General features: G+C 44.6%; 1 protein-coding gene across 8 annotated transcripts in view; it reads right to left on the minus strand.

Moving 5' to 3' along the window:
- Positions 1 to 360: 360 nt before the first annotated feature.
- The window catches only part of IGSF21 (immunoglobin superfamily member 21), a 443,107-nt gene continuing 427,334 nt past the window's right edge, over positions 361 to 16,133 (minus strand). For 7 of the 8 annotated variants that reach the window (XM_056544295.1, XM_056544294.1, XM_056544297.1 and 4 more), the window contains 4 exons: positions 11,710 to 11,795; positions 9,727 to 9,919; positions 4,693 to 4,731; positions 361 to 934 (listed from right to left, as the gene is read on the minus strand). In XM_056544295.1, the coding sequence (XP_056400270.1) occupies positions 858 to 934; positions 4,693 to 4,731; positions 9,727 to 9,919; positions 11,710 to 11,795 (395 nt within the window). In that variant the 3' untranslated portion in view covers positions 361 to 857. The remainder of the gene's footprint in view (positions 935 to 4,692; positions 4,732 to 9,726; positions 9,920 to 11,709; positions 11,796 to 16,133) is intronic. The other variant, XM_056544293.1, reaches the window with a different exon arrangement.

The raw sequence follows: 16,133 nt of genomic DNA on the forward strand, positions 1-16,133 counted from the left end.
CCATAATGCACAGTATGCAGGGAGCTCCCCCTAGTGGTGACTGCAGATATTTTGTCATGTTCATTTGCAGGAGATTTTGAGCTTTGTACCAGAAACATATACAGCAGTGGCCTTCAAACTGTGGCCCTCCAGCGGTTGCAAAACTACAACTCCCAGCATGCCCGGACAGCCGTTGGCATGCTGGGAGTTGTAGTTTTGCAACAGCTGGTGGTCCCCAGTTAAGAGACATACAGTACAATACAGTGTTTCAGAAATACATTAGGTGCCGCCGGTATTTTGTTAGACCAGTAACCACGACCACAAAGTATCCGCCTCCCGCCATTTCTTCTGTGTCTGATAATTGAGGCGCAGATACACAACTTCCCGATTATATTCATGTCGCTCAAAAGTATCTTTTTTATTTTATATTTTTACATTTTTATCATTATTACTAAATTCTCGTCACCGGCCGCTTAAGCGTCCCATTTGTCCGGCGGCGCCAATGACGTGAGAGCGTCCACCAACCGCTCCTTCATGTCCAAGATTGAGCTAAAACCAAACTTTGGCCAAATGGCCGATTCTCCAATATATCCAATGTGAATGTCCCGTGTGCAGCCTCTCATCCAGACGTCCGACCGCCACCGCAAAGAACAACAGTTCGACATCGAGAAGGAAAGATTTTGTGGCTTTGTTGTTTTTTTTGTTTGTTTTTCTTTTTGTTCTTTTTTTTTAAATTTTTATTTTATTTATCAGCTCAAGGAAGCTAAAACACAGACAGAAACCAACAAGACGGGAGCTAGTATAGAAAATAAAACTGATGGACGTCCGTGTGATGGATGCTGGGGGGGGGGGGGGGGGGGTTGTTGAGCGGCCGTGTCTCACGTCAGCTCCAAAATCACTGTCAGAAGGATGAGCCCCAAAGCTAACCTTGGGTGGCTGTACATGGAGACAGAACCTGCAGGGACAAGGAGACAGAGGTCAGGACCGAAGGTAATAATCAATATGAACAAAGACCAAACATTGTGCAGCGTAAAGTTCTTTTGCTTTATAATTCACGTCAGATGAGCGAACTGTGGATAGGATGGATTTCTGCACTCGTGTTAGGGTCACAAGTCCCAGCCAGACTGCAAGTGTGAATGAAAGCATCATAGATCCCATCATAGATCTCTAGTATACAAATAGGTTTGTGCTCGTTTCCCCCACGTCTCTTTGGATGGATCCCTAACACGCTCACTCTACTGACCTCTGACTGAGTGACACACAGGATCCACTATCAAATATAAAAACCTCCAGTGAACAGGGATCCGTAGATCTGGTCATAGTTCCCTGGATCCCATCATTAGATCCCTAGATCTGGTCACAGTTCCCTGGATCCCCTCATTAGATCCCTAGATCTGGTCACAGTTCCCTGGATCCCCTCATTAGATCCCTAGATCTGGTCACAGTTCCCTGGATCCCCTCATTAGATCCCTAGATCTGGTCACAGTTCCCTAGATCCCCTCATTAGATCCCTAGATCTGGTCACAGTTCCCTGGATCCCATCATTAGATCCCTAGATCCCCTCATTAGATCCCTAGATCTGGTCATAGTTCCCTAGATCCCCTCATTAGATCCCTAGATCTGGTCACAGTTCCCTGGATCCCCTCATTAGATCCCTAGATCTGGTCACAGTTCCCTGGATCCCCTCATTAGATCCCTAGATCTGGTCACAGTTCCCTAGATCCCCTCATTAGATCCCTAGATCTGGTCACAGTTCCCTGGATCCCATCATTAGATCCCTAGATCCCCTCATTAGATCCCTAGATCTGGTCATAGTTCCCTGGATCCCTCATTAGATCCCTCTGATGCTTTCTGTCGGTCCTCAGACTTGCAGTAGACACGGGTCCTGAATCCTAATACCGATGCAGAAATGTGTTTGTATTCTGCTGACCTGACCCCAGCCTTACCTTGTGTCTTAATTCTTCACTATTTTCAAAGTCTCCGATTGTTGTCAGTGAAAGAGAACATCCGCGGACTAAACACAACTAAGAGTTCTGTTACAGTGTATCGGTGCAGGCATGGCTGTATTCACATCACTATTACACGGATCTATTGATCAGGATCAGGTGTGATCTGCGGAGTCCCAGCACATACAGGTATATGAAGTGGCCGCAATCACTAGTTGTCTATGTTTGGGCCATTGGATCCGTGTCAGTCCGCGCACATTTACCTCGTATTGATGTATTTTTGCGCGGTGTGACATGGCGATCTTCAGCTGTGCAACCAGAGATGTAGTTTTGCAACAGAGTTGTAGTTTTGCAACAGCTGGAGGCACCAGGTTGGGTTACACTGCCCCAAATATTCTGTATTAGGGAGAAATCGGGTTTAGGATTGGCAGGGGCGGATGGATTTGCGCTGATCACGTGACTCTTTCAGCTGCCATCACCGGGGATGTACGTGAGTCTCATAAGACCAGGTGTGCGGCAGAATCTGGCGGAGAACAATCCATTCATCCCGCACATAATCGCCGCAGCAAAGTCCTCGCAGATTATCCGACAGTCACAAAGATTTTAATCGCTGTCATTTTCCAAAAATTCCTCCGAAGCAAAATTAAGGAGCAAATTGCTGGAGCGATCAGCGGGAGACTTCTTTACATAACGGCATGAATGCAGAAGAGAGTCTATAAAGGTTTATTGATGAGAAGGGCGGACGGGGCCACGTGACATCTGTACAGACTCAGGGGGGGGTCACGTGACATCTGTACAGACTCGGGGGGGGGGGGGGGGGCACGTGACATCTGTACAGACTCAGGGGGGGGGCCACGTGACATCTGTACAGACTCAGGGGAGGCCACGTGACATCTGTACAGACTCAGGGGGGGTCACGTGACATCTGTACAGACTCAGGGGGGGTCACGTGACATCTGTACAGACTCAGGGGGGGCCACGTGACATCTGTACAGACTCAGGGGGGGGTCACGTGACATCATTACAGACTCAGGGGGGGCCACGTGACATCTGTACAGACTCGGGGGGGGGTCACGTGACATCTGTACAGACTCAGGGGGGCCACGTGACATCTGTACAGACTCAGGGGGGGCCACGTGACATCTGTACAGACTCAGGGGGCCACTGTGCAGCTGACAACATAGGACCCCCCAGAGCTGTGGCCCCCTGGAGGTGGTGTTCCCAACCTGTGGACCTCCAGCTGTTTCACAACTACAACTCCCAGCATGCCCTGACAGACCACTGCCCTATACAATGAGCACTTCCCCTGTATATAATCTCTCTAGAGAGACCCTAAATATAATAATAATATACAATTCGTATCTGCGCACGGACCCGGTCCACAGCCCCATAAAAGTTCCTGGGTCCGTACACAGATCCGAAATCTCATCTGTGCAGCGGACACTGAAATCGCGATGTGAAGCCATCCTGACAATCATCACTTTCATGCTGCCTGAGTGACCAGCCATGCTCCCTGCTCCGGATTCACAGATCATTTCTTATACCCAAACACACAACATGGCTGGTAGGGCAGGGAAGAGCCGCCGGGAATGGTCCTGATGATTTGTGGTTCGGGCAGCATGAAAGTGAGGATAGGTTCCCTTTAAACATATGCAGGTGACCCCCCCCCTGGCAAATAATACTATATAATATACCATCAGGCAGTGAGTGAGACACAGGGTGAGCGGGGTCAGGTGTTAGTGTGAGGGGAGGAGACCTGGACGGGGGGAGGAGGATAGTCGGTACACAGGGGGGAACGTGCGGGGTGCCTGACCCTATCACCTCCCTTTATGTCCCTATTGTAACCTCTGAGCAATGCGCCTGACTATACCTAATACATCTCACAGCTGAGGGTTTGCTCCAGTTTAGACACCACAAATGGTTCTGTTGCCCTGATAGTTTGTTACAATGTATCAGTGCAGATCATTATTTAAAGGGGTACTTCGCCCCTAGACATCTTATCCCCTATGCAAAGGATGGGGGATAAAATGTCTGATCGCTGCTGGGGACCCCCCACGATCTCCCTGCTGCACCCGGCGTTCGTTTAGAGCAGTGGTCTTCAACCTGCGGACCTCCAGCTGTTGCAAAACTACAACTCCCAGCATGCCCGGACAGCCAACGGCTGTCCGGGCATGCTGGGAGTTGTAGTTTTGCAACAGCTGGAGGTCCGCCAGTTGAAGACCACTGGTTTAGAGCATCCGATGCAGCGCTGGAGTCTCGTGACGTCACGGTCACACCCCCTCAATGCAAGTCTATGGGAGGGGGCGTGACAGCCATTCGCTCCGTGCACAGGATGTCTGGGGTGAAGCAGGGAGATCGCGGGGGTCCCCAGCACTCAGACATCTTATCCCCTATCCATCCCTTATCCCCTATAAAATGCCCCGGGGTGGAGTACCCCTTTAAGCCTTCCCTAATGTTGGAGCGGTGTCCCGTGGATGTTACGTGGACCCCCGCGGGGTAATATTTGGGTATTTCCTGTCTTTGTGAGATCAGCGCCGGATCTAAATGGCTGATATTCAGCGCTTCGCTCCCTGCGATACCTTCTCCTCCGATTCTCCTAAACAATTTATCTCAGGAGCCGCCATCTATTTTTCGCTCCTGTTGCTAATGGAGACAATCGCTAAGTTATTTCTGAAAAAAAAAAAAAAAGAACCCAAACTCCGCCTGGAAGCGTCGGGATCTATTTTAGTCTCGGCGCTGAGACTCTCGGAGTTAGGTCTGAACTCACCATTAGAATCCTCTGTTCCCCTTGGAATATTGGGATTTTCTGCGAGGAAACAGACAGTGTTAGAGACGGTTACAATGTGGACTGCGCCCTCCATGATTACAAAGTATCAGCCCGGATACCGCTCCGCACTCTACACAAAGGAAACATCTTTTACTTACGAATCTGCGGCCCCCGGGTAAGAAGACTCCGCAGTACAGAGACCAGTGCGTCCAGTGCCCCTCACCCCCTATATTAGGAGGGCGCACACGCTGTGTTAGGCTGCGTTCACACCACGTTTTTGCAACACAGTTCCGGGATCAGGTTTTTGATGAAAAATGATGTCTGGTTGCATCAGTTTTTTAAGAAAAAACCGTATACGTTTTTATCTTTTCATTCCATTATGAATAAAGTTTCACTTGTTTCATTTAAATTCCAAGAAAAAAAACTGTGCAAAGTCAAAAACTGTACGGTGAAAAACGTACGTACATATGGTTCTCTACGGTTCCCTTTAACTCACATGTAAAAAAAAAAAAAAACGTATACAGTTTCAACACGGTTTTTCACCCGGACCAAAAACTGTGGTCAGCTACGGTTTTGGATACGGGAAAAAAAACGGACAAAACCGTACAAGACGCAACCGGATGCATCTTTTGGCGTACGGTTTTCAATACGGTTTCGTACGGTTTTCAAATTAAAAACGTATACGGGAACTATACTGCAAAAACGTGGTGTGAACCCGGCCTTACAGAAGCATGGTGTAACCCTACAGGCGGCTCTGGGGAGCAGTGTTTCCCAACCAGGGTGCCTCCAGCTGTTGCAAAACTACAACTCCCAGCATGCCCGGACAGCCTTCGGCTGTCCGGGCATGCTGGGAGTTGTAGTTTTGCAACAGCTGGAGGCACCCTGGTTGAGAATCACTGCTGTGGAGAGTGATGAGCTGGGACCCCTCTCCACAGACCCCCCATGACAGCCACAGGGGCCCCCTCTATAGTACGGAGTCTATTACTCTCTACCGATCGTGCATTGCGAAAGTTTTCAGACCCGTTTACTTTTTCACATTTTCTGTGGCTCCTTGTGCTTAAAGGGGTACTCCACTGGAAAACATTATTATTATTATTATTTTTTAAATCAACATATTTTGAAAATGAAAAAATCTTAATCCTTCCAGTACTTATCAGCTGCTGTACGCTCCACAGGAAGTTCTTTTCTTTTTGAATTTCCTTTCTGTCTGACCACAGTGCTCTCTGCTGACACCGCTGTTCATTTTCTGAATTGTCCAGAGCAGGAACAAATTTCCATAGCAAACCTCTCCTGCTCTGGACAGTTCCTGATATGGACAGAGGTGTCAGCAGAGAGCACTGTGGTCAGGCAGAAAGGACATTCAAAAAGAAAAGAACTTCCCGTGGACCATACAGCAGCTGATAAGTACAGGAAGGATTAAGATTTTTTAATAGAAGTAATTTACAAATCTGTTTAACTTTCTGGCACCAGTTTATTTAAAAAAAATGTTTTCCATTGGAGTACCCCTTTAAAGGAATTCTGTAGTGAAACATACAGTAACTTATCCCCCTATCCAAAGGATAGGGAATAAGTTATAGATCGTGGGGGGTCCGACCACTGGGACCCCCCACAATCTTCTGGACGAGGTCCCGGCAGTCTGCTGGAAGGGGGTGTACAGAGCGGGGGCCGACATGCCCCCTCCATATATCCCATAGAGAACATGGAGGGGAGGGGGGGGGGGGGGGTCGTCTGCAGCTTCCTGCAGGGGTCGGAACAGCCACTTCAAGCAGACTGCCGGGGCCCTGTTAAGAAGATCGTGGGGGGTCCCACGGCCGGACCTCCACAATCTATGACTTATTCCCTATCCAAAAACTTATGTTTCACTGAACTACTGCTTTAAATAAAAAAATCTTTTCCAGGTTCTCCCCATCATTATGTCCTCAATATTCCATAATAAGATTGTGATATCTATCTATCTATCTATCTATCTATCTCTTATCTATCTATCTCATATCTATCTATCTATCTACCTATCTCATATCTATCTATCTCATATCTATTTATCTCATATCTATCTCTCTCATATCTATCTATCTCATATCTATCTATCTCTCTCCTATCTATCTCATATCTATCTCTCTCCTATCTATCTATCTATCTCCTATCTATCTATCTATCTATCTCCATCTCCTATCTATCTCTCCATCTCCTATCTATCTCTCTCTCTCCTATCTATCTCTCTCTCTCCTATCTATCTATCTATCTCCTATCTATCTATCTCTCTCCTATCTATCTATCTATCTCCTATCTATCTATCTATCTCATATCTATCTATCTCATATCTATCTATCTCATATCTATCTATCTATCTCATATCTATCTATCTCATATCTATCTATCTATCTCATATCTATCTATCTATCTCATATCTATCTATCTCTCTCATATCTATCTATCTATCTCATATCTATCTATCTATCTCATATCTATCTATCTATCTCATATCTATCTCCTATCTATCTATCATCTATCTCTCCTATCTATCTATCTCCATCTCCTATCTATCTATCTCCATCTCCTATCTATCTCTCTCTCTCCTATCTATCTCTCTCTCTCCTATCTATCTCTCTCTCTCCTATCTATCTATCTATCTCCTATCTATCTATCTCTCTCTCTCCTATCTCTCTCTCCTATCTATCTATCTATCTATCTCCTATCTATCTATCTCTCTCTCTCCTATCTCTTTCTCCTATCTATCTATCTATCTCCTATCTATCTATCTCTCTCTCTCCTATCTATCTCTCTCTCTCCTATCTATCTATCTATCTATCTCCTATCTATCTCTCTCTCTCCTATCTATCTATCTCTCTCTCTCCTATCTATCTATCTCCTATCTATCTATCTATCTCCTATCTATCTATCTATCTATCTCCTATCTATCTATCTATCTCCTATCTATCTATCTATCTCCTATCTATCTATCTATCTCCTATCTATCTATCTATCTCCTATCTATCTATCTATCTCCTATCTATCTATCTATCTATCTCCTATCTATCTATCTATCTCCTATCTATCTATCTATCTATCTATCTCCTATCTATCTATCTATCTATCTATCTATCATCTCATATCTATCTCATATCTATCTATCTATCTATCTCATATCTATCTATCTATCTATCTATATCTCATATCTATCTATATCTATCTATATCTCATATCTATCTATATCTATCTATATCTCATATCTATCTATATCTATCTATATCTCATATCTATCTATATCTATCTATATCTCATATCTATCTATATCTATCTATATCTCATATCTATCTATCTATCTCATATCTCATATCTATCTATCTCATATCTCATATCTATCTATCTCATATCTCATATCTCATATCTATCTATCTATCTATCTCATATCTATCTATCTCATATCTATCTATCTATCTATCTATCTATCTCATATCTATCTATCTATCTATCTCATATCTATCTATCTATCTATCTCATATCTATCTATCTATCTATCTCATATCTATCTATCTATCTATCTCATATCTATCTATCTATCTATCTCATATCTATCTATCTATCTATCTATCTCATATCTATCTATCTATCTATCTATCTCATATCTATCTATCTATCTATCTATCTCATATCTATCTCATATCTATCTATCTATCTCATATCTATCTATCTATCTCATATCTATCTATCTATCTATCTCATATCTATCTATCTATCTATCTCATATCTATCTATCTATCTATCTATCTCATATCTATCTATCTATCTATCTCATATCTATCTATCTATCTCATATCTATCTATCTATCTCATATCTATCTATCTATCTATCTATCTCATATCTATCTATCTATCTATCTATCTCATATCTATCTATCTATCTATCTATCTCATATCTATCTATCTATCTATCTATCTATCTCATATCTATCTATCTATCTATCTATCTCATATCTATCTATCTATCTATCTATCTATCTATCTCTCTATCTCATATCTATCTATCTATCTATCTATCTATCTCATATCTATCTATCTATCTATCTCATATCTATCTATCTATCTATCTATCTCATATCTATCTATCTCATATCTATCTATCTATCTATCTATCTCATATCTATCTATCTATCTCATATCTATCTATCTATCTATCTCATATCTATCTATCTATCTATCTCATATCTATCTATCTATCTATCTCATATCTATCTATCTATCTATCTCATATCTATCTATCTATCTATCTCATATCTATCTATCTATCTATCTCATATCTATCTATCTATCTATCTCATATCTATCTATCTATCTATCTCATATCTATCTATCTATCTCATATCTATCTATCTCATATCTATCTATCTATCTCATATCTATCTCATATCTATCTATCTATCTCATATCTATCTATCTATCTATCTCATATCTATCTATCTATCTATCTCATATCTATCTATCTATCTATCTCATATCTATCTATCTATCTCATATCTATCTATCTATCTCATATCTATCTATCTATCTCATATCTATCTATCTATCTATCTCATATCTATCTATCTCAATCTCATATCTATCTATCTCAATCTCATATCTATCTATCTCAATCTCATATCTATCTATCTATCTATCTATCTATCCATCTATCTATCGATCTACAAGAAAACAGATAAGCTGCGGCACTCAATTGCGGTGGTAAAATATATCATATATATAAATGTTATTGGGGCTGTGATTTGTAGCTCTGTGGCCCCTCGGTGTCTGGCCCCTGGGCCCCTCCTCCATGTCATCCAGCTCAGGTCTCCTTCCTCCATGTAACACCGAGCGCCTGTAAGAAGAGTCTCCACCTGTGCAGGAGCTTAATAGAAAACTCCAGGGGGCGCTATTCTGCTATAATCTTCTGTAACGTCTTGGCCCTTTGGTGCAGTTGTGGCCCTTACACCAACGTCTGAGACTTGACATTGGACACAGAAGGACTGCGGGAGCCCCCATCCTCATCAATACACTTACCAAATACTATTAACCGTGTGTGTGTGTCTGTGGAGCCCAGCGGGTTCTGAGCTGTGCAGCGGTACATGGTGCCATTCAGCTCGGCGGGGACCCTCTCCAGGACCAGTTCTTTGCCATCGTGCTCAGAGCTGCCATCTAGAAGTCGCCCTCCGACCCTCGTCCATGTAAAGAGGGGCTCCGGGAACACCTCATTCTGTAATAGAAAGGGATAATGATATAATGACAGCATCTTCTGGAGTTCCTGGCTTAAAGGGGTACTCCACTCCAAAGGATAGGTAACATGTATGATCGTTGGGGTCCAGCCGCTGGGGATCTCAAGACATCCAGTGTACGGAGCAAACTTTGCTCCGTACCGGATGACTGGCGATGCGGGGCGGAGGCTCGTGATGTCACGGCCACGACCCACTCGTGACGTCACGACCAGGCCCCCTCAATGCAAGTCTATGGGAGGGGGCGTGACAGCTGTCACGCCCCCTCCCATAGACTTGCATTGAGGGGGCGTGGCCGTGATGTCACGAGCCTCCGCCGCTGCACCAGGTGCTCTAAACGAACGCCGGGTGCAGCAGGGAGATCGCAAGATAAGACGTCTAGGGGCGGAGTATCCCTTTAAGGTTTAAAACAGAAGAAAGACAAAAAGACGTGGCACTCTCTCGTATGCTGTCGTTGGATGAAAAAAGGGGGAGGGGGAACCCACCACCTCACCTAATGTGCTGTACCGGCTGCTGAGGGGATGCAGCAGTGTAAGCCCAACACTATTGGGAGGTGTGAGTAGAGATCAGTAGATGCCGTGTGCAGCTCTATCTCACTATCAGTGTCCCCTAGGGTACGGAATGATAGACGAAGAATGGGTAGATAAAGGTGGGGAATTTTGTAGAGCGCTCCTGCTGTCAAAATTACGGACTCAAAACACCAAGGTTGCACAGAACAATTTATTGAAATATTATTTTTTTTTGGACAACGCGTTTCGGCGCTCACATGCGCCTTCATCAGGTCCACAAGAGGATACAAACAACGCGTCCTGAGATGCCGGCTGTGCCACTCAAGCACAGTCGGCATCTCAGGACGCATTGTTTGTATCCTCTTGTGGATCTGATGAAGGCGCATGTGAGCGCCGAAACGCATTGTCCAAAAAAAAAAGAAAAAATGTTTTCAATAAATTGTCCTGTGCAACCGTGGCGTTTTGAGTCCGTAATTTTGACAGCAGGAGCGCTCTACAAAATTCCCCACCTTTATCTACCCATTCTTCGTCTTTAAGGTCATTGTTGTATTTCTAGCCAGATATGGAGAATAAGCCAACAAGAAGGAAAGAGGAGGAGATCCCACCCTTGGATCCAACATGTCAGGAGATGTGGGGGATAAGAGTAAAATTAGCTGAAGCCGCTTATCCTGGGGAGCAGAAAATCCACCCTTTATGGTCTGAATATTCCCTAACGGGCCCTATAGACATTGCTGGGATCGAGTGACAGAAATACAATGTCTATGGGAAGCAATATGCACAGGGGCTGGGGGTCTGTGATGGTTCAGGCGCCATAGTAGTGTACGTCTATATCTGCCTATATGATCCACATCCCTATAAGTAAGTGGCACATGGTAAGTACACAATGTTTTCGGATATAACACAGTTCTGCCGTCTCATTCAGCTCAATGAGGAATAATCCGGGTCCATAATGGATTCAGCGTCAACAATAAGGGATAAATGAGAACGTTCATCTTCATTGTCCCCTCACATCATGTGTACAAAGTATTTCTCCTCCAGAGGGAAAAGAGCAAACTCTGTGGTGCCACCTACTGGAGGTAGGTTACCTGTAGGCCAATGGGAAGCCAACTCCAATAGGTGGCACTTGAGAGCCGGATCTTTTCCTTATGAGCTACTTTACGCCCTTTTTTTCTCAGCTAACGTTGCATGGCCTATACTATGCCCTATATCAGCACGGTGATCTTCTCCAGGAGGGCACATGACCCACATACAGTCTTATATATTACCTGAAATCCTTGCACCGTCATCCGGACTGTGTCCCCCACCCGGGCTCTCAGCGGTGTCATGCTTATTTTGGGCCCCCTCGGAGCAGCTGTAAAGACAGAAAAGAAGGGAGACTCTTATTACCGGGGCAGACCCTCTGACTCCTCTGCGGACCCCCGGCCTCTCATGGTGGCCCAATGAAGCGGCGAAGCAATAAGAATCAATTGTGCAAACCAGCTGGCCATTATATTATTATTGGAGACACTCGGCGCCTGTGGTTGTCATTTGTTCCACTTTGGTGTCTCCTCTTGATATTTAGTCCGTGTCTGGATGTTGTTCTTGTTGCGGGGACATCATTAAAGCGCGCGCTGTGATATGCAAAACGCTGCGCGGATGGGAGGAATGAAGCGGCGCCTCCTTGACAATTCTGCTTCCAGGAGATGCCATTTCTCGGATAATTGGTCCCAATTAACTGTTCTGGGGATCGGGATGTGTGAAGGTCACGACTCGACCATCTCCCTGGCACCGAGGCTGCATCTATATTCAGAAATGAGCAATGGCTGTAAAGCACAGGATGTGCCTAAATCCCCCGTCCTGCTCCACTGCGCCCCCGCAGGACGGTCACAGTATCCATTGCACATTGATTATGTTACCCTACAAACCCTTTCTTCACGTATACCCGTGGTCCCCAATATATAGTTTTACAGGTTGGAGAACTGATCCTGAGTTTCTGTGGTTTATAATGCAATTACACCCAGAGCTGCACTCACCATTCTGCTGTTTTCCTGTTACCATACTGTACAGTGCCTTTTGAAAGGCAAATCAGTGCATGCGCTTAAAGGGGTACTCCACTGCCCCAGCTTTTGAAACATTTTGTTCCGAACGCTGGGTGCGGGCTCGTGACGTCAAGGCCATGCTCCTCAATGCAAGTCTATGGGAGGGGGCGTGGCAGCAGCCACACCTCTCCCATAGATTTGCATTGAGGGGGCGTGGCTGTGACATCACGACCGTCATGACCCCCACAGCCCACACCCCCATTCAGAACAAAATGTTTCAAAAGCTGGGGCAGTGGAGTACCCCTTTAAGCGCATGCACTGATTGGCTGTCTAGTAGTGCCTCCCTACAGTATAGTGCGGTACTATACTGCTCTTTATCTGTGCCTTTGGACACCAGGGGAAGGTCCTGAAAGCTCCTGTCCTCTCGGTATAAAGTGATTTGTAGCTTCTAGATGTTTCTGACTATTATATATAAGGACCTGCTCATCTGCATTATTTATCTTGTCATTTTTCTAACATGTAAACCGGTCAAATAACAAATGGTGGACGGCGTAAAAGTTAGAAAAAAAATTGTAAAAAGTGATCAAGTCACATATACACAACAGTGGTACCGATAAAAACAACAGGGAGGAGAGCATACATAAGGAGGATGCAAAGAAAGGGAGGAGAGCATACAGAAGGAGGATGATTCACATAGACTGGAAATAGGGAGAAAAGCATACATAAGGAGGATGATTCACATAGACTGGAAATAGGGAGAAAAGCATACATAAGGAGGATGATTCACATAGACTGGAAATAGGGAGAAAAGCATACATAAGGAGGATGATTCACAGACTGGAGATATGGAGGAGAGCATACATGGAGGACAGATCACAAAGGCTGGAGATAGGTAGGAGAGCATACATGGAGGACAGATCACAAAGGCTGGAGATAGGTAGGAGAGCATACATGGAGGACAGATCACACAGGCTATAGGTAGAGAGGAGAGCATACATGGAGGACAGATCACACAGGCTATAGGTAGAGAGGAGAGTATACATGGAGGACAGATCACACAGACTATAGGTAGAGAGGAGAGTATACATGGAGGACAGATCACACAGGCTATAGGTAGAGAGGAGAGCATACATGGAGGACAGATCACACAGACTATAGGTAGAGAGGAGAGTATACATGGAGGACAGATCACACAGGCTGTAAATAGGGAGGAGAGTATACATGGAGGGTAGAGCACACAGGCTGGAGATAGGGAGGAGAACATATATAGAGGGCAGATCACACAGGCTGAAGACAGGGAGGAGAGCATACATGGAGGACAGATCACACAGGCTGTAGAGCATACATGGTGAGCAGCTCACAGATAGAATATAGGGAGGAGAGGATATATGGAGGGCAGCAGGGACACAAAAATCACATCCAGCATGATATCCCCGTCATGAGAAGAATCTGATCCTAGGAGCAGACTACAGACTGTATATCGGGAGAAAAGGAAAGAAGATCACAGACTTGTGGCAACCGAAAGTACCCACTAACTTATGGAAAATCATAGAGGTGTCCATAGCCTTTAAGTCACAGGGAGTTTATGGGTCATGTCCTACACTCCACTCTCGTCTTATGATAAATGAAAGGATTTGCCAGGTTACTCACATTGTCCTGTGGATTATCCTGTAGAATGTTGTAAAGTACAGCAAAGAAATATAGAGCGTGTCCAATATGCTGCAAATTCCCCCGGGGCAGGAGGTGATAGCAGAATGAGGTGGTGAGCGGCGACCGGTGTGAATGGATTCTCTCTACAGGTCTCCGAAATAATTCATACACATTATACAAATGTCAAGTATGTTTACAGACCTAATACTTCTCACAGCTGAGGGTTTGCTACAATTGTATTCAGTGTAAACACCTTCCTGTAAGCTTAAAACACCAGCAGCACAAATCTCTCTCCTCTCCCGATCTCACAATGTATCAGTGCAGTATAGATGTATCAGTCTCCTCTCCTCTCCTGATGTCACAATGTATCAGTGCAGTATAGATGTATCAGTCTCCTCTCCTGATGTCACAATGTATCAGTGCAGTATAGATGTATCAGTCTCCTCTCCTGATGTTACAATGTATCAGTGCAGTATAGATGTATCAGTCTCCTCTCCCGATGTTACAATGTATCAGTGCAGTATAGATGTATCAGTCTCCTCTCCCGATGTTACAATGTATCAGTGCAATATAGATGTATCAGTCTCCTCTCCTGATGTTACAATGTATCAGTGCAGTATAGATGTATCGGTCTCCTCTTCTGATGTTACAATGTATCAGTGCAGTATAGATGTATCAGTCTCCTCTCCTGATGTTACAATGTATCAGTGCAGTATAGATGTATCGGTCTCCTCTTCTGATGTTACAATGTATCAGTGCAGTATAGATGTATCAGTCTCCTCTCCTAATGTCACAATGTATCAGTGCAGTATAGATGTATCAGTCTCCTCTCCTGATGTCACAATGTATCAGTGCAGTATAGATGTATCAGTCTCCTCTCCTGATGTTACAATGTATCAGTGCAGTATAGATGTATCAGTCTCCTCTTCTGATGTCACAATGTATCAGTGCAGTATAGATGTATCAGTCTCCTCTCCTGATGTTACAATGTATCAGTGCAGTATAGATGTATCAGTCTGTGCAGTTTTCTCACATTCCAATAATAAAATCCATGTGGAATCCAGGATTCGCACCCTACCAGCTCTGATTCAGATTTCACCCAATGAAACGTGTCGGGACGAATCTGTTATGTAGAAGAATTCTACATCCTGTGGATCTGTATGAAGATGGACGCGCAGCACAACGTTGTCCTATTTCTATATTTCAGGTCATAGTTAGTCTTCTGGCCCCAGCACATAGGACTGAGCCCTGTATGGAGGGGCACGCTGCTGGCATCTGTGACCCGGCTCCTTGGAAGGAGAAGACGCAGCGGTTAAGTGGCAGCTCCGAATCGGCGCCCTCGGGGTGATTCTTACAATACGGCTCCAATCACTATAACCAGATACATTATAGATGAGACAACATGCGTCCCTGAAACCATCAATAAATCAAGAGAAAAATACCAGAAGAGCCACAAGTGTGAACAGACCCGAAACTACTCCACCTGCACAGAATACCCTAAAGCCAATGGATGAGGAATCTAAGCGGTTAAAACACCCGCCTGGTTTAGCACAGCTGTGGGTTTGTTTCAAAGTATCAGTGCACACCAGTGTTTTCCATCCAAGGTGCCTCCAGCTGTTGCAAAACTACAATGCCCAGCATGCCCGGACAGCCAACGGTTGTGAGGAGTTTACAAGCAAAATTCTAAGGTTACATTTCACCCAATGGAAGACGCCTTTACTATATGATACATACATTAATGCAGTGTATCCCAACCAGTGTGCCTTAAAGGGGTACTCCGTTGGCTGTCCGGGCATGCTGGGCGTTTAGGTTTTGCAAAAGCTTAAGGTACCCTGGTTGGGAAACACTAACCTAGCGTTGCTATATGGCGGTATATATAGGAACATAGCCTGACATATTGCTTCATTCAGTGTAACAAGCAGGAATGTGTGAGCAGAATCTGGTCACATTCACTGACAGCAAGCAGAGATTATTACAGAGCAAAGAAGTGAAACACAAAGTTTATTAGAAAGTTGTAAAAC

The sequence above is a fragment of the Hyla sarda genome, chromosome 10 (genome assembly GCF_029499605.1).
Source record: "Hyla sarda isolate aHylSar1 chromosome 10, aHylSar1.hap1, whole genome shotgun sequence".
Taxonomy (NCBI): domain Eukaryota; kingdom Metazoa; phylum Chordata; class Amphibia; order Anura; family Hylidae; genus Hyla; species Hyla sarda.